We start from the raw sequence: 24,275 nt of genomic DNA, 5'->3' as shown, positions 1-24,275 counted from the left end.
AGCCTTACACTCGAGTAGCTTCTGGGCCACGAAAATCAAACGTGAGCTGTGTCGGTTATGTGTGGGTGGATACGAAGAGTATGTCTGAATACATTATATCCAATGTTGAAGCATCTACCAGTCGGTAGCACATCACTCTCTGAGCGCATCACTTTTGTGTGCCTAGGCGACACAGACCACAAGAGAAAAAGACAATAAAAAGGCAACTGCTGGCATCCTTCTGGGAAATACGTGTATCCCCTGGGAGGCTGTCAGCTCAAGGTAGTTCACTTCCTGGTTGCTCTCCATGTGCTCCCTCACAGTTAGCACCATGGAGAGCAAGATGAGTGGGGAAGCAATTACACACACCATCACAGCCAAGATAGGTATTTCTGACCTACACACACACACACACACACACGAAGCACAAACTCATCACACATACAGGTAAAGGCCACTGTTATCCACACATATGGTGACAAATTACATAAGACACCTGTGAGAAGCAATGTGTCAGGAAAGCACACAATCTGAATTCATATTTAATATTCATATGGAGGCTCTTTGTGGCAGGATGGGGAGGTGTTCAGTCACACACTAATCTGAGGTGATTAGCTGTGCGTACGTGTGTGTGCGTGTGTGGGGGGGACTGAGGGAGTGCAGCATAATTGGGAAAACTCCATATTTGCATAGACTGGAGATGAAAGTGTTTCTGGAACTTTTTCATCAATGAATGTGTTAAAGAGCTGTGCAATAGGCTTGAAATCACACTCTAACTTTCCACATGTCATTTCATGTGGATTTTTCATGTGTGCGTTTTAGCGTGTGCATACCGATGATGTGCATTTGTGGCAAACATTCATGTTTCTTTAATATCTATTCTCATTTGTCGCTGCAGCTGAGACAGGGGTACCCATCTGCACCACACCAGCTATGATATGTCAACAGAAGTGTGTGGACGCCCAGCTCATGGTCAGCGCCCCACTGATGTCACAATACCAGAATTTTAGTAGGTGGTATCAATACAAGTAGAATGATATGATTTGTGATACAACACAAAATGATTATCCCATGTACTTAAACACCATATCCAAGTACAAAATGTCCCCTCTGTGACAAAATAAGGTTAAAAAAAAAGTTTTATTTCCTTTACCTTTTCATTTCCTTTTTATTTCCTTGTCTTGCTTTTGTATAAACAATAATAAATGTCACAGAGGGGACGGTAAATTACAGCACAGTCTCTGTCAAATTGTGAAGATTTCATCACTGAGAAAGGATATGCAGATTTTTTTTAATAATTCACTCTAATTTGTTATGTATTTACTGTTTTTTGATCAAGAATCCACATGAATTAAGCTACCTTAGCTTCCCAATGCACTGTGGTACATGGTGAGGCTCACCATGTGCGACCATAATTTATGGCAGAACTATTATCCTGGCTGGTCACAATGTGAGTTTACTGACTTTTACAAATTTGTTGAGAGAAGTACATTAATCATGAATTCAAAGACAACTAAATATAGAACAACATGACGAGGTAATGATTTCCAGTGCAGAACAGTTCTGCTACAATAGTGTGAAGTAATGTTAGTTTTACTTTACTTCAGGCCACTAAAAATTATTCCAATTAAAAACACTAACAAGAAAAAAAGCATTTACTCATCAATTGAATTGAACAATCCTGTGATGACTGAACCAGAGCTTCAAACAGCCTCATTCTGTGTTGTTATCTAACCACATGTAAATCTGGATCTCAAGAAAAGCTGTTGCCTAGTTTACCCGATTTTCTCAGTTGTGATGAAAATGCCAACTGGAATGTGTAAAGACGCTTTCTGCTCCTGAGTTGAACTGCCAAAGGTCTGAAGTTTCCAAGTCTATTTGGATAGGAGGAGACAGAAGACATATACAGTACAGTACGGCAGGCCAAAAATACCTAAAAGCAGCACTGCCAAATCTAATGGATGTTTACAAAAGACCTGAGGATTTACTTCCAGAGAAGTGGTTTAGATCATATGCTCAGCTGTTTACAACCTGTCTCACAGTCAGAGGCCGAGTTTGAAAAACTAAATTTTCATGCTTTTAGCATGAAAATCACCAAAGATACTGAATATATGCCCAAACATTTCATGTAAAACTTTAATTTAAAAAGATGTATATGCACTGAACATTAAAAGTAGTTAGCGATAGTAGTATTAAACCCAAAAGACTCACACTTACACACACAATTTCCCTGCAGTGCCCTCCAGCATAGCCCTTGCCCTAACCACATAATAACATTAGCATTTCTAGCCCTCTTCTCTCCACATCTTATCTACTTCAAAAGCAGCGCTTCATTAAATACTGCCATCTATCAGAGAGCGAGGAGCCGAGTGGAATGCATGTGTGCCTTCACAACCCATGCAGTGATATGTGGGGTCACACACTTGTAGATTAGTGTGACAGCCTGGACGTCACACCTCTCATCCCCCACTCCCCCCCCCCCCCCCTCGGCTGCATGCTGCCTGTGTGTCGTCTTAACTCAGCATCACCATGTTTTGCCCTTCAAGACCAGACTCAGCATGACCAGAAGGGGAAGTGTGCAAAATCTACTTATGTAAAGAGGAAGTCATGAGACAATTAAATTAACTCCTGGTAATGGATTTGGCACATTAAAAGCATGCATTATATTTTTCATTAGATATTTTTATATAAAGTTCATTTGGACAAATACAGTAATTATCTTCCGGGTGGCAGTGATTAGCACCATCGCCTCACAGAAGGAAGGTCCTGGGTTCAAATCCACTGGCTGGCTGGGCCCCTTTCTGAATGTCATGAGGCCAAAAATACACAAGGCCACTTAAATCTACTAAAAAATGTATACACCCATTTATATTTATGTTTATCCACTTAATTTGGAAATCACCAAAACTGTACCAGACTAAATCTAAATGTAGCATATCTTGTTGCCAAACTTGGAATTAATAATAAATCTCCAAGAGTTTAGTCAGGCCTAAAGTTGGCCCACATCCAAAGCTAAATTTCAGCCAATAACAGTTGTATTCTACACAGCCAAACTCAAATCAAAACTGGCAATCATACTACTGTATATTTGCCATGTATGGCCAAAAATATTACACTATTTTAGGTCCAATTTGGTACTCGTTACCTCTCTGTTGAGGTGAGATGAGCCTACCATAGCTTAATTACTGTGTACATAATTTCGATATCAGAAGAGCACATATTTGCCTCACTTTATTCCTGTCAGTTTCACTTTCTGAACCTTTTCTGCCAGCCAAGATATCCCGTGTACCAAATGGACACTGCGCCAACTTGCAATGTGTGCATGAAAAGCATGTGTGTGAGAGGGATCTCAAAACTGACCTGGAGCTCCAGTTCTTTCTTTTATTTTTCCCTTTTGTCTAATCTCATTTTCATTATGTTGTTATACACTTTGCCATTAAATTGGAGTCAGTAAGTGTCAGGATGAGTGCTTAAGTTCAAGTGGGAACAGCTGTAGTCTGAACACATTCTAAGAGATCTAAATCAACTGCGCACTACAAATGGTAATTTGCTTCTTCATAGTGCTGGTATAAAACTGGTAATTCTTGCTATCATTTACTTGATTTTTGTCTCCGTTTGTGGTTGCTTGGATTCAGCAATCATCATCTGGAGAACATTGCTTTGACACATTTTCTTACACCACTTTATCACCCTTCCACAGGGGACATCACAATGCTGCATTTCCTCTTCGGACAGAAGACACAACCAGGACAACACTAATAAATCTCAGTTTGTGCTTGTAGTGGCCGGCAGTGCTGCGGATTCCCAGAATTCCCCATTTGCCACTGTCAACCAACACGATGTTGCACTGAGAGGCACGATGGGTAAAAGATGCTCCCACATAGTGATAACAGATGTAGAGCGGTATGAGACGTAAGTCAGAGAAAGAGAGAGTGTGTGTGTGTGTGTGTGTGTGTGTGTGTGTGTGTGTGGGGGGGGGGGGGGGGGGGGGGGGGGGTTGATAAGATAGGAGAAGGTAGGGAGCAGAGGGAGGAGAAAATGATAAAGGACAACAGTAGGGAGGCGTGATCGTCTGTCTCTAGAGAGGAGCAGAGGGAGAAGAGAGATTGTGGAGTGACTGAGTGATGGAGAAGAAGCCAAGGAGATACTGAGAGAATCCAGGGCACCAGATGGAGCGCGGGAGACAGAGAGAGAAAGGAAAAAAAAAGATTTGAGACTTGAAAAAAGAGATTTGAGACAAAAACCAAAGATTTAGATTGAGGGAGGAACAAAGACAGACAGAGGCTTAGAGTGCAGAAGCGAAAAAGTGTGTGTGTGTGTGTCTTTTAGCGAATATGGAGGTCTCAGTTTCTTGGCAGAATGTTGCAGCAGAGCTTGGCCCAGACGCTAATGGAGATGTAAGAAGTCTGAGTTTGATCTCACGCGCGCGTGCGCGCGCACACACACACACACACTTTTCACACCTACATCCCTTCTCAATCAGTCTGGCTCCAGACAACCTCAATGCACCGACACCACCGTTAAAGCAAACTTAAGCAAAAGGTGATAAGTAAATCAGTACAGCGTATAGAAAGGAGCTTCCAAGTAACAGGTTTTCAAAGTCATGTAGAAATCAGTTTTTTTAAATAAATGACTAATTAAAGCAATAAATAAATAAATACTGGTTGTAGTACATACACACTTAAGAGTAAATACTGGAAGTTTTTGGCTGCAAGACCATCAGCTCTTCTGGTCTTTCATATTTTCCTCTTACTAAAGGCATTTTCTGCTCAGCTCAAGTGGACAAGTTTGCAGTAAATAAAAAGTTTTTTAATTGCAGAAGGAAGCTTTTGCATGTGTGGGAACATAAAATGCCAGTAAAGGAATAAACATCTCTGATTAGGTTGTCATAATATAAAAAAAAAATACTGTATATTAATGAGAATCCTCAATTTAATGTTTTGTTTTGTTTTCCCCCCACTAGGAAACCATGACATCACTGCTGGATGTGGTTACAAGTGCAACCAGAGACCCATTTGACTGCAGCCAGTCTCAGCCATTAGTGGTGCTGGGTGTGGTCAGAGGTGAAGCAGTCTGAATATAAATCAAAGTGTTAATTACTGTCTAACTATGCTCACTTCCTTTAGACCACATCATAGCTGCGGTCATTTGTTTGTCTCACTTTACCACAAACAGCAATTATACAAATATGAGGGCAAATGTGTGGTTTTCATATATTTTTACATAATTCAATTCTAAAAATAAAAAAAAAACAGTACATTCTAAAGCACCAACAGTGATGGCTCCATTTTATTATTACACAAAACAGATCCAGGTAACATCTAATAATTAGGCTACAACAAACAAATGTAGCCATTGATTTGCCAACAAATTATTAAAATGAACTTTTTCATATCAGGGATGTCATTAACCCAGAAATTGTACAGTCGGTACCCATGTCAGTGCAAACACACTTATCGCTAAAATCTTTGGTGCACAAACGAACACCTGTGGGAAATTATTGAGCAACATGTAAGCGCTCTCCACCACCATCATAAAAACACTATGATTTTGGAAGAATGACGTTCCACCAACAGGATTCCAGATACTTGCATGGAAATCCCTTTTAATATTTAATCAGTAGTAGCAATATGCACACCAAAAATAGTTTTTGGACTAATCGGCGCTCCAAGCAAACGTATTCATACCATAATTTTGACTGGTAGCGATTTTAATTATAACTATTTGTATTTCATTTTGTACTAGACAAAATGCACAATTAATTTCTTACGAGGAGAAATGTTTCTTGCAGAGGTCTTTGCTCAAAATGTTAATTGCTGATTTCAATATTTAAATTCCTACTAGTGCTAACTATCATTGTCTACAATTTTTCATGAATGAAAATCAAGATATAAAAAAAAAAAATCCAAATCTGACTAGGTTAAATTAAACTGACATTTGGCTTACATATGAAATCTAATTTCAGATCTTTTAAACACAATTATAAACCACACCATATATAACATATTCAGATTGCATCCCCCCTGCCATCCAGCTGTCGCAAATGCATAGATATTCACTTTACTATCATATATACTAGTAAGCACCACTCTTGCTTACAAAATGAAACAAAAACAGTAAAGCTTAAAAAAAAAAAAAAAAAAAAGATCAACTGCTCTTCATAGTATAATTGTCCATTTATCTTTATATGGTTAAATCTATTGTTAGATAAAAAATTGAGATAGAAATTCATTTGACTTTGTTTTTTTACGTTTTCAAGTGGACGAAGCGATTTTTCAAAAATCCCAGTTTAAAAAAAAAAAAAAAAAAACATGTGGATGTAGACTTACTGTAAATGACTTCTTGCAGCCCAGCTACAGTACCTTTGTGGGCCACTCTTTGTGAATCACTGCTCTTCAATATGACTTGTAAATAATCCAACAAAACTGAGCAGCTCAATCAGCATGAGCACTGCTTGAGCTCAGTTCTATACAGCATCTGGATGAATATATCTGCCATCTGCAACTGGCAGACTCCAATGATGCTTGTTATTTTTCTAATTGAGCAGCCTACCTTGTTTAAAAAGTCATTTACCACGTTGAATTCTCAATTTACCAAACCCCTGAAGACCAACTACTGAACGTCAATATTATGAAGAACAAAGCACTCGTGTTGAGGTATCTATGACAATACATATGTTGCATGTTATGGGAGTTGCTCAGAAACTTCTGGCTTGACTGTAGCTAGATGAACATTTTCAACATATTAACCAACCCCTTAAACCATTCACACAACAACTACAAACACACAGTCTGTGTGTGACCCTCTATGTCCTTAATATGACTTGCATTCCCCAGTATTAACCTTTGACCCGGCCTAGGTCTCCTACACCAGATGCAGCTCATCAATTCCTCTATCAGCTCTCACCCTTCCTGCTCTCCAAATACACACACACACACACACACACAGACACACACGCACATCTGTGAATACTAGCGGTGATTATGCAAGGACGATGGTTATGTCCCACACTTAAGTCTCACAAAAAGCCACATACACACACAAAGAGGCTGCTAGCCAGACTTGGGTTTTGGTCGTCTGATTCGCCGTTTCCTGAAACAGAGAGCCGGAGTGCTGCAGCTGTGAAACAACTTGAGAAAAATAAACAGATTTGTGTTTTTCTTTCTCACTGTTCATCCTCATTGGACGACATGTCATACAGCTAAAGACACACACACACTCACACACACACACAAACAGAGCCCCATGCTGTGCGCTACAAAGAGTGAGCCGCTTAAAGGCTCCAACACAAGCACGGGAAAGAATCAGAAAATAAAAGCCAGGGAGACCGCCTGTGAGGATGCCAATTAAAACAGACAGTCCATACAGGAGGAGTGTGTGCATGCATGTGTGTGCTCTGGGAGTCACTTCTCTCCTATTATGGGGTGTCTGTTTGCAAAGAAGGAGGAAGGTAAACACACCTAAACACACCTAAACACACACACACACACACACACACACGCGCGCAAAAACAAGATGGGCTTTCCCCTAATGTTATTGAGTGAGAGTGAGCGAGAGTGAGTAGGGATCATCCGCCATCTGCCGAATCATGAGTCATTCTCTTTGTGTGTATCAGCTTTCAATCACCATCACCCCATCACAGTCAGTCCGCTGGTACACATCCATTTATCCTCATTTCTTTTATAAGGCACTGCACAAAGAAAACGATGTGTACAACAACAGACTGTCATCACAAATTCATCTTCACTGCTAATATGAGCCCATGTGTAAAGCTGCTTAAAGTAAAAATACACATTCAGATATTTTATCCCCAAAGACAGTACGTAGGACTTGCATTGATATGAACAGGAGACATATGCATTTATAATTTAGAGTCCTATTCATTTGGTCATGAAAAAAAAGAAAAACCTGTCAACCTGTTTAAATAAAACGTGTACAATCCAGCACAAATCTCACAAATGTGGCATCTTACTCCTTTAGAGATGGCAGTCCAACATACTATAATAAATCCTTGCTTTTATATCCAAAAATACTCCAAACTGTTCTATAATTTCAGTTGTCCACTCCCAAAAAGCAGCTGTATGCAAAAGAAATATTGGCAAACAAAGTAATTAAGTACATAAAGTGGCAATATACATTGGAAGTGGGGGTGGATGCTGGATATTTAAACTATCCTTAAATTGCAAAGAAATCTAGTTGCCCATTGTTGAACCATCCTTACTTCTGAGAAACTGCTCCTTTTTATACCAATCCTGTTATTGTCCTGTTGCCAATTAATCTAAATAGCTGCAAAATGTCCCTCCCACTGTTTCTTTTAAGTCCCATTTACTTTTCCAGCCTTCTGTTGCACCTGTCCCACTTTTTTTGAGATGTGTTGCTGCCATCAAATTCAAAATGAGCTAATATGTTTCCTGAAATAATAAAATGTGTCTGTTGAAACATTTGATATGTTTTCTGTGTTATATTATGGATCAAATATGGGTTTATGAGATCTGTAAACCATTGCATTGTTGGGTGCAATGATCTTGGGTGAGGTATTCCAGGAATACCCCGGACACATTGAAAAGATTATCTCCGTCAGCTGGCCTGGGAACGCCTCCGTGTTCCCCGATTGAGCTGGAGGAGGTGGCTGGGAAGAGGAAGGTATGGGTTTGCCTGCTTAGGCTTCTGCCTCCACAACCCAGTCCCAGATGACGACGGATGGACAAATTAATGCATGCATTGTTTGTTTTTTTCTTTGTTTGTTTTAAATGCCAGAAAAATGTTGTTTATTGAACAGTTTCTGAAGCATAAACTCCAAATAAACAGCAAATATTTTGTCCCAAATCCTCATTCGTCAAACTTCTCAGCTATGATGGGGAAACCCCCATTCACCACAGCCACACATGCTTGCCAGGTTAGTTATGCTGGTGACTTTCCCACTTTCTGGACTGTGATGGTTCTTGAAATTCTAGTGGAGTTTTTAATCAGAAGTTTAATCGTTTATTAACCAGTTACAATATATGTATTTATCAATCTGCACTGTTACTAAACCACAATAGTTCAAAGAATGGCCACAGTGTTACATATTCATGTCAATATAAAAATAAACAGAAAAAACAAGAAAACTTCAGACTTTCACCGGGTTTTTACAGTACCTGGTAGCATGTAGTGTGTTACTACTGCCAGGGGTGGCGGTATTGCACACAGAAGCTGTTTGTCAACCACCATTAAACAAGTTCACTACTGGAAGCCAAATCTATGTGGCGTGATCAGATTAGATACTAATGCTAAACAGGAGAAAAATGCACAGCTCCAAGGGCCAAAGACTGTGAGCGCAGAAGGAAAATGAGGCCAAGTGCAAGCTCTGCTAAGTGAAGTTAGTATGTGACAAGTCTAATGAAACTACACACTGCAGCAGCTGCAGAGGGGCAATATCACATGGTATTTTTACTGTTAACCAAACTGTTCTAGGCCTCTGATGTAGCTAGCTTTACTTGAAGGGGTGTGAAACTAGGCAGGCATTAATCAAATATGTTACATAGTGAGGTAGGTAAGTAACACTGGACTTAAACCAAGGTAGCTCACGAGCAGTGCTGCAGTCTGCTGGACTTTACACACTAATTTTACAGAGCCTTTACATTAGGGCTGGGCGATATATTGAATTTTTAAAAGATATCAATATATTTTTATACATGATATAAGATGAGGCAATATCTTTTATACTATGTCTATGTCACGTTACAATCATACTTGGAGAGCCACCAGTTGCCCTTTCTCTTCTCCCTGCACAACTTCACACTGCCCCGCCTCTCTTCCTCACCGCTTCACCCGTAAATTATGCAGGAAGTGGCAGCACGGCAGTGTTGCCAACTTAGCCACAAAGTCGCCAAATTGGCAACACTTAGCGACAGTGTCGCAAACTTAGCCACAAAGTCGCCAAATTGGCAACACTTAGCGACAGTGTTGCCAACTTAGCCACAAAGTCGCCAAATTGGCAACACTTAGCGACAGTGTTGCAAACTTAGCCACAAAGTCGCCAAATTGGCAACAGTTACCGACAGTGTTGCAAACTTAGCCACAAAGTCGCCAAATTGGCAACAGTTACCGACAGTTACCGACAGTGTTGCAAAATTTAGCAACTTTTTTTTCGGTGACGTCGACGACTTTTAGAGAGTTCTGGAAACCTGAAATCCTCCGCAGCCTTCATATTGCGTCCGTTCGTACGCTTTGGCATCACCGGGACCCCCAAGAGTCCCTGGCTGTGGACAAGAGGGCCGCGCCATACCGCAACTCCATAGCAGAAGTTGGTTTGTACCACAATTCACGTGACCTTAATAGCGGAAGTGGGTCTTTTTCATGTGCTTGCAGACGCTGCTTTGAGCGGGTGGGCACGTTGATGTGATACATCAGCATGGAATTTTGTTCAGTCTGTTTACATGTTTTGTTATTTGCACAGAGTACTAGGCTTACAGGAGTACACACAGGAGGAAGCACTTTGGTGAAGTCTACTTCACCGTAGACTTCACCAGACTGGCTTTTTGAAGAATAAGTCAGCCCTTTGCTATTTTTGCTCTGTATCTTTTCTGTTTACATTTAATAGCACAGCTGTGAGTCTTTTGATATGGAGGAAAAAATTATTAATTTATTTGAGGAGCATTATTTAAATATGCCAATAGTTTACTTTTGAGCAATTTCTTATGTACATCTACAGCTGAATGTTAATAAAAGTGCCCGTGTGACATTTAGGACATGTAGCTTTGACTCAGAAGTGCCTTTTTGTTTCTACCTTTTGGGAAGAAAAAATATTGAGATATATTTATAGTATATCGCCATTCAGCTAAAAAATATCAAGATATTACTTTTGGTTTATATCGACCAGCTGTACTTTACATGCACATAAAGTATGCTCAACAACACCATAAAAGAGTTTTAAACCCCAGAAACCATGATATGGTACCTCATATTAAGCAAGGATATGATAAAAGGTTTTGTCTTAGCTGAAAACAAACACGACAAAGAGGAGGCACATTTGTTAAAATTAGAGATTCACCAGTCTGAGTCACTGGATTGGTGTCTGTGCCAGTACTGATTTCATTACGCAGATGAGCTTTCAACCAGACATGACCAATCCATGAAGTCTGTTTTTTCCCTATTTGCAAACGTCTGATATGCCATAATTACAGCCTCTCGGTAAATTATGCAACATTATGTAAAGTAAATATTACAAGGACAGCCAGCTGTAAGTGTTTTAGGATTTTTTTAATTATTTATTATTCCCTCCCAGCACAGAGAGTTACAAAGACAGTGTCACCACGTACAGTATAGGTCCTCTAGATGAGAATGTGGCCCATTAAACAGCAATGAGATCATCTACTATTGATTTTCCACAGTGCAGCACGTGTGTTCATGTAGAGCACTCCACACCACAAAACTGCAGCAAAGGATCATCTTCTCTATATCCTCCACTTGTGTGTTTATACAGTACGTGTGTGCCTAATGCTCATGTCCCACTTGGCGGTTTAGTCCGATTCTTTCAGGGGAACCTCATGACTTAGGAATGCTATGAATGGCTCAGAGGCCTTAAGATGGGAAAATATGCATCGATTCTGGAGATCATTCCCACAATATTAGCTTGCACACTCCTCCGCTCACTGTGACCTTTCTGTTGACTCATTCATCTGCTAAAGCACAAATAGCTCTCTATTAGCTCTCTCTATCACACATCTGGTCACAAGATTCTTAAGAAGATTTCCACATCTGTGTGTGTAGCCCACCAGTGTTTTCAGGCATCTCCTCGGGGGCTTTTATTCGGTCAAAACGCTGGCCAAGTATGTGTAACAGCAGACATAACTCACTGAAAATGACCTGCAGACATACAGTATTTCCACCCATAATGCATCTGACTGACCTCAACTTCACCCTCCAAATTAATAATGTTTCATTCTAGCTACTGTGCTTTGTTTCTCATGCTGAAATGACCTAAACACTGCACCTCTCCCCACTTTTTCCTACTCAGTGGAAAATTTGACTTCCCACCTCAGTAAACTCCAGTATTTTCTAAATAATCAATGCCCTTCAATAAATTTAACTCCCAAACCTAATTCATAAAGTAAACACAATCTGGAACAATGCGTAAATTTACAGGACATCAGAGATGAGATAGCAAAAGTAACAAACTGGGTATCGTTTTTCTGTTAAATCCCTTTTATCAACACAAATTCTTATCGGAAAGGATAAAGAAACACCATGGCAATCATCCTACCATTTCAGTCTGTGTCCTGTCAACAAAATATGATGTTAAGATTTTAAATAAAAGGTCTGCCACCACCATGTCACCAATTGAAAACCCCTTTTTAATAAAAGGAGTTTGTTTCTACATCCCCACCATTACCTATGATCACGAGCTGTGAGTAGTGACCGAAAGAAAAAAAGGAGGAGGACACAAGCGGCGGAAATCAGCTTCCTCCAAACGGCGGCTGGGCTCAGCATTACCGAATGGGGTGAGGAGCTCAGCCATTCGGGAGGAGCTCACAGTAGAGCTACTGCTCCTCCACATCGAAAGGAACCAGGTGAGGTGGTTTGGGCCATCTGACCAAGGTGTCTCCTGGGAACCCCCCTTGGTGACGTGTTCTGAGCATGTCTCACTGGGAGGAGGCCCTGGACATGCTGGAGAGATTATACCTCTCGGCTGGCTCGGCAATGCCTTGGTGATCCCCAGAACAGGTGGAGGAAGTGGCCAGGGAGAGGGAGGTCTGGGTGTGTCTGCTTCGACTGCTACCCCCCAACCCAGACCTGGATAAATGGTTAAAAAAAAACAAAAAAAAAAAAAAACAGATGGACGGAGTTCATGTTGAGGTACACTGGATAATAATTTTGTTTAAGTATTCAACTGAATATTGAGTATCGGGTATTTCTACTGGTACGGACAGTAATTAAATTTCTGGTATCATGACATCCGTTTTGCAGATACGAGCAGCTGAAACGAGCTTCCTCTGCTGGTGGCTGGGCTCAGTATTAGAGACTAGATGATGAGCTAAGACATCCGGAGGGAGCTCAGAATAGAATCACTGATCCAGTAAGGGTTTGGGCATCTGATCAGGCTGCCTATTTGACACCTCCCTTTGGAGATTCCCGACACCTAACTAGAAGACCACCCCCAGAACTCACTGAAGAGATTATATAGTTCTTCTAGCCTGGGAGCACCTTGGGATCCCCCAGGAGGAACTGGAACACTCTGCTTAGCATCCTGCCACTGCAACCAACTTTGCATAAGCAGAAGATGATAGAAGTATAGCTGTATGGATGGATCACTCAGAGATCTGCCATGGATATAATAGAAAATATCCTCTCTAAATGTGAAAGTTCAGTCAACCAACACCTGTCTGTAGAGGTCTGATAGCTGCTAAAGTGTCTTGACACCAACAAACCAAAAAAAGAACAAGAGCAAGCAAACAGGTTCGCTGACACCTTCCTACCTAAACAACAATTCAGTTACTTTATTATCTCAGAGAGGAAATAAACATCCAAAAGCAGAAGAATAGAAATTCATGCGAACAACTAAATGTAGAAGGTGACCGCAGGTATCATAATAAGCAGTCTCACACACACACACACACACACACACACACACACACACGTGAAGGAAAAAAAAAAAATCTGTCCTGTGTTCCTCACAACTTGTTGCACCCAGTAGGGAGCTTCTCTTTTTTTTTTTTTCCCTATTGCATGTATTATTCAAATAAGAGCTGCAGAAATTATCACCAACTGCAGATAACAGACACCATGTGCTGTAAATCCTCTCTGTGCCTTTGCACGTGGGCCGAATGTCTAAAAACACTGCCGTCTCCTGTTCCTTTGGGTTGTGAAGACACTAATCTCCAGATCATGCTGTCCTCTCCTGCAGCTAACATCTGACTAATTAAACAGAACTTAAATCAGGATGTCTCTATTTTAATCAGGTCAGTTTTTGTCCTTTAAGGCCCCAACAGGAGTGTTGAGACCTTTAGCGGACTGGCTTGCATTCCCCCTGCCAGCATGCAACTTTAGCCCAGTCATGAGATGCTCTGCTCAAGAGCCCGAGGATGTACTCCTCCCAAACACCCCCTCCTTTGATCTCCTAATCACCTGGCTCAGCCTGGGCCTGAAAAGAGAGAGGGGGAGCGGCTGCAGGGGCAGGAGGAGGACAATAATAACCACAGCAGTTGCTTTGGCAGGGAGATTTACGCCTTTTTTGGGGGGTCATTTAAAGTTTTTAGTTTCATGCAGGGAGGTGATCCCATCCCTACACACCAAAACTAATAGATTCACTTGTTATTTCTCATTCAAGGTTATAAGGTGAAATCTGGAATCTCCATACACCATGCCACCTGTTAACCTGACAAAAAACAGCATTTCCTCATACTGCGCACATCCCTCCTCGTGTTTGAAGAAGCAGCCAGTTTGAGTGAAATCCACATCCCCTTTTTTTCAGGGGATCCCGTGTTTGTCTACCGTTTGTCTTCTCGCAAAGAAGCACATGAATGCTGCAGAGCTGTTTCACAGCCAGCTTGGACGTTGTGCCCATCAGGCCTTCCCAGCATCATGTGAAAAGACAGTGCCACGTAAACGTCACACCAACATCAGTTTAGCAATATAAATCCACTCTGTTTTCACAGGAAATAGGTCCTTGCTGCCCCCCCCACAAAATAAAGACTGGACTGAAAGTTGCAAATACTTCCATCCTCTGCGTTTAGTGGCTTCCCACCCCAAACACTCAAACCACTCCTGGTACTGGGAGAGGACAGGAGATGAGTCCCCATTGAACTGTCTGATATTGACAAATTCTAGCTGGGATACAGGGTGCTGTGCCTCGTTTTGATTTGGCCTACTGCCCGTTTATCTGCTTTTTAAGTGCACTTTGCTTCACACTAGTCTCTGGACTTTGCATAACATTCCTCTTCCTCTCCTGTGGCACGAAGGATTTTGCAACCAAACAAGAGCAGCTCCCCAAACACCCCCATTGTCTCAGAGAAACCCTGTGGTAGTATTGTGCAGCTGATACAGTGTTCAGTGTGGTTTTTCTGCAGCTCAGAGGAGGGCTGGGTGACTGGAGTTGCGGTTTCTTTGCTCATTTCTCGTGCACTGACCTAAGATGAAGCTAAATTATGCGTAATTTTCACAGCGTGGACCCATTCACCCACCCCTGAGGAATTCCCTCCAACACCCCCCAGCCAACCCGGACACCGTAGCGGTCATGGGAAGCAAATTCACGGAGGCTGCTTACCTCAGTAGGTTGGGCAGAGGGATGGAGCCGGAACCTGACCCCAGTATTCCCTTTTTCCCACTTAACAGTTTCTCCACCAACGCGACATTCCCAGTCCGGGCGGCTTCCAGCAGCTCCTGCTCCTTTCCCATCCCGGACACAAGTTTGTAACGACAAGGAAATGGAAATCCAACAAATCTCCCATATACCCCTCCTTTCCCTCCCTACACCTTTCTTCAGTGTCTGGTGTGAGAAAGCATCTGAAAGGATTCCTCTCACTGCATGCTGCTGCTGCTGCTGCTGCTGCACTGTGGCACGGTGGAAATAGGTGTTACTGATGCTGCAGAACAGCTCTGGCATGCACCCCTCTCTTCAGTTCACCGGCATGCACGGGTTTTCAGTACGCTGCCTTGTACTTCTCCCCGGTGCAGTGCTATCAGGAGCAGCGCGAAGAACCGAAGCGAATCCCCGAAGTGTGAAGAGTAACCAAGGTTTAAAAGAAAAAAAAAAAAAAAAAGAAAGAAAAACAAACTCCTTCTCACTCCCGACAAAGGCTCCCCTTTGCTTCTCTTCTCTGACGCTTCTGCTGATAACAGGCGGTAGGTGAAACTCCGTCGGCCGCCACAACAAGCTCTCCTGCCCGGCTGCGCTCGGCACCTCTATCCAGCGATCCAAGCGCACTGCCCGGTGCTTTTCTGTGTTGCCTGAACCTCACCGTCAACTCACCTGTGGTCAAACAGTGGACATCCTTTTCCTGCTTCCAAAATAAAACAGCTTTTTGAAATTGGCTTCTTTTCCATACACCTTTATATATATATATATATATATATATATATATATATATATATATATATATATATATATATATCTCACACACTTGAGTGGCTTTGCATCCAAATAAAGCTGCAAGCCAGAGAAGAACTTGTGAGAAAATTAAATGCTGTTATGAACTAAATTAGTTACATTTTTTTGTGGTATAAATTTAAGTTAGTTAGGCTTGAATATTTATTATCCATTATATTTTTTTCTCTTTTTGAAGGCAACTAGATACTCTATAACAATATTTTGTCAAACAAATTATTATTTAGATTTCCATCTGTGCAGAACAAAAGATCACTATAAGCCACTGTAACCCTTTCTGGCTCTTTCTGAGCCATGTTTACTTTTGCTGTAAGTGATTTATAGCCGTGCTTATTCCCAAACAAGATTTCTGTTAAATTAGTACTCAGGATTTTCGTTTTATTTTGTTTTGTTTTGATTTTAATACGGAGTACTACAGGGGCCCTTCCTGGGGCATTCGCCTGTTAATTAGAATCCTTCTTTTGAAAATATTTTTGCGTCTGTTGTCATTTACTAATAAACACTCTGGAAATAAACTCTCATTATCATACTATATCTGTGTTGCAAAAATATAATAATTATTAGGTTATGTCATGTCTCTCTAAGCTGTCTAACGCAAAGTGAAACTTTTATTTTGAAAATACTGCCGCTGTGGTTCCACTATTACCCTGTGTCACCTGACTGGCAGACTTACTGTACTGTCTGGGCGTGGATGACGATGCTACAGCACCAACGGGAGGCGATGCCTTTGTTAGGATCTTTTAAAAAGTCACACTCGCAGCAGCCACCGGCCGTGCAAGCCGCTGCTGCTCTCACACCTGAAACTTAGTCTGTCACACACGCACATGCGCACTTCTCCTCTGTGCTGGCGGTGTACTCCCGTCACCGCTGAATAGATTTGAAAACAGGTGAGATCCTAAAATAACCCGCAGTCATCAGACAGCAGGGTTTGTGTGAATGCAGAATGAAGGCAGAGGAGGGATTTTTTTTTTTTTTTAATGTTTTCTGATGTGACAGCCTGGGAAACTCAGACTCCCTCCACCCTCTCCACTGCGCCCCCACTCTGCGGCTCGGTGCACGCTGGGACCTGCCTGACGCCAACTCTGCTGCTTAATTGGAATTTAGAGGAAAATGTGGCCTTTAAGTGCTCCACCTGCACCTGCAATGTTTTCTTTTGTTCTTTTTTCTTTTGTTTGTTTGTTTTTATAGTGAACTTGCTATAACTTGATTATATTTTACAGAAATAAAATGTAAGAAGTTAGTGGTTGGGATTTTGGATGCACTCTGCAGCTGCTGAGGCATCACAGGTTGAGTGTCCTATGCTCCACATGTTTCCAGCTGTGGCAGCATTTGGATTAAGGTCCCGCATGTCACCTGCCGATGTAAAATCAGGTCAGCAGAGCAGATTTTTTACAGCCACAGAAAAAAAAAAAAACCTCTTTGTTCACTCAGAATTATGATATTACCGTCAGCTTCACACCCACATGTAAGTTATTACATGATGCTGCTCAGTGAGAGATGTGGATCAAGCCTGTGCCTGCACAGCTAGCCTCTAGGGTGGGAGTTAGAGCATTGCTATCATTATTGATTTTATACTATTGATACTATATACATATTCCAGTAATGTTTATGTCTACAGATGTGGAATAATAGGTGCTTTTTACCTTGTAAGCATGTAGAAATGAACATAAAAGAAAGTTCCCTGAGATGCCAAATGCAGTAACATCAGGTACAAAACAACACTGAAAAGATTTGTTGCTCTTCATACGTTTAAAAGAAAAAAGAAAAAAAAATTTTCTCTATATGGAAAAAATGTACTTCCTGTCTATGTTGTCCCATTTTCTGTATTGTTGTTATGTTTTATTTGGGATTTTTTGGGGAGGCCTCCATATCCAATGCTGGCTTTGCTTTTGTTTAAGTTTTGGACACATTTGACATGCTGGTGTTGCTAGAATAAAAGTCAAAATCATGTTTGTAAAAAAAGAAAACTCATGAAAATATAGGTGCTAGTTGATGAGATACTCTTATTGGTCACTTCATTAGGTACACTTTGCTAGGGTCAGGTTGGGGCCCTTTTACTTTCGTAGTTCATAGTACAGACTCAACAAGATGCTGGAGACATTCTTCAGAGATTTTGGCCAATATTGACACGATAGCATCACAGAGTTGCTCCAGACGTGTGGGTTGTATATCCATTATGTTCCTCCTCATCCCCAAGGTGCTCTGTGGGATTGAGAGCTGGTGACTGTCAAGGCCATTTGAGTGCAGTGTCATGTTCAAGAAATCAGTTTATCTGAGCTTTGCAACATGGCCCGTCACATGGGAAGCAGCTATTAGAAGATGGTACACATGGATTCAGCTTACCTGAGTAACAATGTTCAGGTAGGCTGTGGTATTTAAAAAATACTCAAGGGAGCCAAAGTGTGCCAAGAATATAGCCTCAGTTTCCTGTTCTTAGCTGACAGGAGCGGCTCCCAGTGTGGTCCCATCTGCTGCAGGGTTCAACATGTTGTGAGTTCAGAGATGCTCTTCTGCACTTTGAATTGATGTACCTAACAAAGTAGCCGGTGAGTCTATTTTTATTTGGTTCAAAGTCTTCCTCATAGACCAGTGTCACTAGTATGACTGCAAACAGTTCCTCTTGATAAACACCAAACACAATCCTTTATGTTCTGTAATGCTACAATGCTTATATAATAATCCAGTTTTTCTATTAAACCTGCACACAATCATTCCATAAAATATCACAGGATTGCAGTGGGGATCCGACACTGAAATAAAAACCAGAGGATGAAACCGCGAAGAGGCAGCTGCAGCCCCACTGGGTGTTGGACACAGATTTTGCACTTTGTACTCAGCCAAGACACAACCTGATGCCTCTCTCTTTCATCCTATTTCCCACAATCCTGCTGCACATGGCACTGGCATGCCTTCCTATTCCCTGTGCTCTGCTGCACACACACACACTTGCAGTATATAAATGAATGTGTACGCTTTGCTTACATAAACGGGCCTGCGCTGTGACGTAGCTGTCATCACAGAAAAATTAAGCTGCAGTATGTAAACAGCAGAAGGGAGCAGAACTTTTCTGTCTCTTGTGCTCACACACACACACACACACACACACCCTTTAACACTTAATGTCCTTCTATGACTCACTGCACTTCTCCAGCCATAAAATGTCATGACCATTTATGTTCACAAAGACCAAACGCTCTGCAGCAGCACTTCAGCGCAGCACATTTGAGCCCACAAATTGACTGCACTCTTTTCACTCTCGACTCATCTCAGGATAATATTTAACATTATTTCTCACATGTATATATAGAAATGCTGCAGAATGGCAAATAGGCCACTGTGGTTTTAATCTTATTAGCCATCATTGATTAAAGCCCAGTTTTGACAAGAACTACTGCTGCATATATAAAGCAATGCTTTTATAAAGGCTGGTAGTTAAAGGAGCTGCATAATGGGCTGAAGCTGAAGACCACAAGTCCTTGACAAGTGATAAGAAAGAGGCATACATATAAACATCTTTCTGCTCCTTCTGCAAACTGTAGTGCTAAATAGTTGAACTTTTGGTAACACTTATTTCATTATTAGCTGGTTGTCATACACTTATAATCCCCTACTGAGCATGATCATGTTCTATATACGAGCTCTGGGCCATTAACTAAATACAAACCTCACCTTTGAGCCAGACACAGTCAGAGAGACTGAAATTGCAGTTAGTAACGCTTGTAGTTGCATAAAAATAGGCTGTATTTACTTAAGTGCTATTAAAGGAAAATGGCTACTCTCGTGGTACTGCCACCTTATAAGGCCCAGACTGAGCAAAGCATATTAACGTTGTATTTTAGTTAATGGCCAAGTGTGGCCATACAGAGTAAGGATTAATAAGTAATGTATGAGTGAATATGGCAGCAACCTGATGCATGTAGACATTTTAGACATGTAGACATGGTCAGGATGACCTGTTGAAGTTCAAGCTGAGCATCAGAATATAGAAGAAAGGTGAATTAAGTGACTTTGAATGTGTCACAGTTGTTGGTGCCAGACAGGCTGGTCTTTCAGAAACTGCTGATCTGCTGGGATTTTCCCACACAACCATCTGTAGGGTTTCCAGAGAATGGGCCAAAAGCAGAAAATATCCAGTGATCCTTTTCTGATAGCTTGACTAGAATATCTTCATCATGAAAAGAGAGGAAGCCAAGTGTTTGAAACATTATAGAAACATAAAGAGAAACACCTCAATAAAGCAGTTCAACAAAAAAAAAAAAAGTTCATGGCAGTTTTGGATTCACATTTTTAATCTAATGAAAACAGTAATTAAGAATTATAATGAGGGGAGAAGAAAGATGTTTGTAAATAATTTCACAACTGACACTTGGATAAGGTGAAACCTTTTAAATCTGATACCTTTTATTTTTTTAAGGATTTCAGCAGCTTTGACAGACAAAATACAACTTACTGTTACTTGTGTATTTTTCCTCCTTTTAAGGTAGTTTGCAAAAAAAAAAAAAAAAAAAAAAAAAAAAAAAAGCAGATGCTCCTCTGGAAGAAAACGTGTTAAAATTCTCATTTCAAGTCTGAATCCCACATTTGTGGGGACAATAGTTGTGTTTCAGGAAACCAAACAAATGAAAACAATGATTGCTTTTAAAAAAAAAAAACAACCTGAAATGAACTGACCCACACTAAAGTACAGGCTACGATTAATAGTCTAAACGTGCATTTATGTTCTGAATCTGTGGGAGAACAGACACCTGAAACTGTCCTTTTGTGCTGTGCTGTTACAAATCAGTTGATTTTTATGTTTTTACTTCCCCCTAAAGTAACCGCACTTGTATGAGGCATGGAACAACGACGCATATAGTCTTTGTGCGTCCATGACAAAAGGAAAAAAAACAAAAATTTCATCACATGGCAGATTAGAAAATTCACATAAAGACACACACTAGTAATCAGGCAGCTTTCACGTGCCCTAATTTTTCTCTTTTCTCAGAGTGGAGGGCAAAAACATTTATTTCCTCTTTCTCTACTCATCGGCTCAACTTTTCTCTCACAGTTCTGATTGTTGTATTTACATTGCTTCAGTTTTAAAAGTGCAATTAAGGAGCTATTTACACATAGAAAAATATGGGAAGGGGGTGGGGGGGCACAGACAGGTGTCAAAGCCGTGGAAATTCACCCTTTACTTATAACGAAATGCTTGTTTTGACTGAGACGCACGCGCACACACACATACACACTCAAGTGAAACACTGCAAAATCATTTAAAGTTCTGTAGAAAATAGTTGTGTTCACATTCTTGTACAATATATACTGTACACGCTGTGAGGACAAGCAGGAACATGATTCGTCGCACCCTCCTCTGAATATGAAAGCGCTGGATTACGAATTGAATTTCAGCACAGTGCAAAATAAGACATTCCTCTGAAGATACGACATTCAGCGTTTCCTCATACCTACAGGTCTGAATGAAGCTCACTGAACATGAGCTGTGATGCTTTTTATTGTATTTAAACGTGAACAACAGAAGCGGGTTTCTGGGAACAGTTCTCCGTAGGCACAACCAAAGTCAGAGATCTTGTCCTCTTGCTTTCAAACACCAAATTCCACTTCTTTTTTTTCCTTCTTTACTCTGCAAATGTATGGAGCTTCCGAAGTGGAAAACAAGACGATAAGTGCGTAAAAACGTGTTTTCTCTGAGTCTTCGCACAGATTCAGAATTGATTTATATTAGTCTGAAGTCACGCGGTGGCTTGTGAAAAGGGAGCCGCTGCAGTAAGAAATTCCTCTTTTTCTTCTCATCTGGCTCGACTTGTAGGGGCTAGCGAGTACAGGTCTAGCTGGTGCTGACTTTGAGGTTCTTCAGTCGGTGAAGCAGCGAGTCCTTCTCCATCTGAGCCTCAGCCAGCGCCATCTTTGCTCGGGATAGCTCTACCTTTAGACATTCATTCTCCTCCATCAGCATCTGAAAGCAAAATGACAGAGTGTAAAATAAATAAATAGATTATGAAAATAAATTAATCACAATCTTCACAGATTCAACAAGATCAGCTATTCAGTTGCTATTAAACAGCTAACTGCAATCTCATGTTTCCCTACAGGCAATGCTGGCTTGCTGCTGTAGCAGTTCTCTGTCACTCAGGTGTGTCGCATGTGTCGTCCTGCGATAGGACAAACTCCACCTGCACCATCTCAAATGTCAGCTGTTGACAGCAGTCCTTGTTCTGCTCTGGAGATCTGCTGTGAGGTGGAGAGCTGGTGCCTACGCTGTAGCTCCTCAGGCTCTAAACATGCTTTAATGCTTCTAGATTGGAGTTTAAACATCTAAGTCTGTTATTTACTCACTTTTGGAATGGAGCCTCAAGTGGCCATTAGAGGAACTGCAGTTTTGGGGACTTCCACATTAGCTTATTATCTTATATATTTGACCACAAAGAGGAAGAAGCACAAACAATGGCTGCAGTGAATGGTTTTAACTGTTTTTGATGCCTGGTTCCACTGAACTACAACGTGGCCTTTGCATACAATGACTTCTGTATTTTAGCTATGACCAAAAAGCCAGACGAGACAGAGTTTTAGCTAGCTACAGCACTGTGCAAAACTCTTGAACCAACCATCATTTCTTTATGTTTTGCTTCCAAGGAGCCTGACTTTGTGGTAATCTTTTTTTAAGAGTGGTCTTGAGCAACATAAAGCACAAAAACAATTTTAAATTGTACATTTAGACACTTTGCAACAAGCAGCCTGTTGCAAAAACACAGTTTGTTTATAATATTGTATTTTCACCCCAACAAGGTTAAAAAAAATAAATAAATCACTAACTGGACTGAAAAAAAAAAAAAAAAATCAGTGGCAACAGGTCTGATGGAGTGATGAACCCAAATTTGAAATTTCTGATTCAAATCATCATCAATATGATGATCCTCGGAGCCTGGTCCTCAACATTACTGAAGCAGTCATCATCTTGACAGAGAACAGAACAAAAGGCAGCAACATCCAAAGAAGAGCTTTGAATGTCCTCCAAGAAGCCTGGAGAACTATTCCTGATGACCACTTAAAGAAATTAAAGAAAGCTGCCTCAGAGAGTTCAGGCTGTGTTGAAGAATAAAGGTGGTCATACCAAACATTAACTTTCAATCCTGTTCACACTGTAGAAACTCTGTTTTGGCCTTATATTCTGTGTTTCCACGTACGTTTGCATCTGTTTCAATAAATCGCTGCACCTATTTTCTTAGCAAAAGAAATGAGGGGAAGCTCAAGACTTACACAGTATCGTAATTCCAAACAGACGCTAACTGTGGGTTAAAGTTGAAGTTAACGTAGTTATTTTGGTAGCAATGATAAATCTGCATTGCTGTGTAGATTGCAGAACTGGCTGTATTTGTTTGCTTTCAATGTTCCATCTGAAAATGCGATGCTTCTCCTTAAGTTTCTAAATATCACTCCCACTGTAAAAGAAACTGAAGCCAAACACAGAACTGGAATAGCTTTGCAAAAGCAAAATTTGGCACAACACGTTTCAGCCTCCAGGACAATCAAACAGAAAGAAACATTTAGTGCTGTTTGTAGGAGAAAACGATGAAAAGCAAAAACATGTACACAAACGGTGTTCGCACATGTGGCGGTTGGGATTTTTCTCTCTACTACTTTTCCACTGTGTCTTTCTCACCTTCTCCTTGTCAGATGGAGGGGGACTGGTGGGTGGAGTCTGAGTCTGTGTTGCCTTTGAAATACCACAGATGCTGCCCACAGTCTCAGGGACTGGACTCAGAGAGCTGTCAATCACTGTGGCCGCTTTCTTGGGTTTGGCCTCTGCTGCTCCATCCACTGTGAGGAGGAAGGCAGAGAACAGGAGGGAGTTTGGATGTGTGGATGCAGCGAGTGTGGACTTAAAAAAAGCATTTAATAGGTCATCTTATATAACTGCAGTGAATCAGCGCTGGAGTGGAGGTGGAAATATCTGGCAGATGAAAACGTGTGCTCCTTTGTCACCTCCTATAGAGAAAGACCCGTCGTCTCTTCTGTGTACGACGAGGCTGTCAATGTGTAGAGTGATCGGCGAGGGCTCCGAGTCGGAGGGATTTTCACGAGGGCCGTCATCCTGCAGGAGACACAGCAAATGTTGTCGGGATGGAGTGTACAACAGACATTTTGTCCACATCCATTTTCACAAATCAGTTCCACGGCAAGCCCCCTTACCCGTGAAAGAACCAAACAGAAA

The 24,275-nt window shown here is 41.2% G+C and overlaps 2 protein-coding genes across 5 annotated transcripts in view; both read right to left on the bottom strand.

The window, feature by feature from the left end:
• The window catches only part of anks1b (ankyrin repeat and sterile alpha motif domain containing 1B), a 251,122-nt gene extending 235,647 nt beyond the window's left edge, over window positions 1-15,475 (bottom strand). Inside the window, 1 exon segment of the mRNA XM_030720755.1 lies at window positions 15,224-15,475. Within this exon segment, the coding sequence (XP_030576615.1) occupies window positions 15,224-15,354 (131 nt within the window). The 5' untranslated portion in view covers window positions 15,355-15,475.
• Window positions 15,476-20,584: 5,109 nt separating this feature from the next.
• Window positions 20,585-24,275, bottom strand: part of bltp3b (bridge-like lipid transfer protein family member 3B) — a 30,445-nt gene continuing 26,754 nt past the window's right edge. For all 4 annotated transcript variants that reach the window (XM_030720047.1, XM_030720043.1, XM_030720044.1 and 1 more), the window contains 3 exons: window positions 24,047-24,155; window positions 23,724-23,881; window positions 20,585-22,019 (listed from right to left, as the gene is read on the bottom strand). In XM_030720047.1, coding sequence (XP_030575907.1) covers window positions 21,891-22,019; window positions 23,724-23,881; window positions 24,047-24,155 — 396 coding nt within the window. In that variant the 3' untranslated portion in view covers window positions 20,585-21,890. The remainder of the gene's footprint in view (window positions 22,020-23,723; window positions 23,882-24,046; window positions 24,156-24,275) is intronic.

Source organism: Archocentrus centrarchus, chromosome 23, assembly GCF_007364275.1.
Source record: "Archocentrus centrarchus isolate MPI-CPG fArcCen1 chromosome 23, fArcCen1, whole genome shotgun sequence".
Classification (NCBI taxonomy): Eukaryota; Metazoa; Chordata; class Actinopteri; order Cichliformes; family Cichlidae; genus Archocentrus; species Archocentrus centrarchus.
Note: the sequence above shows the minus strand (reverse complement) of the source record. Positions and strands in the feature narration are given on the sequence as shown.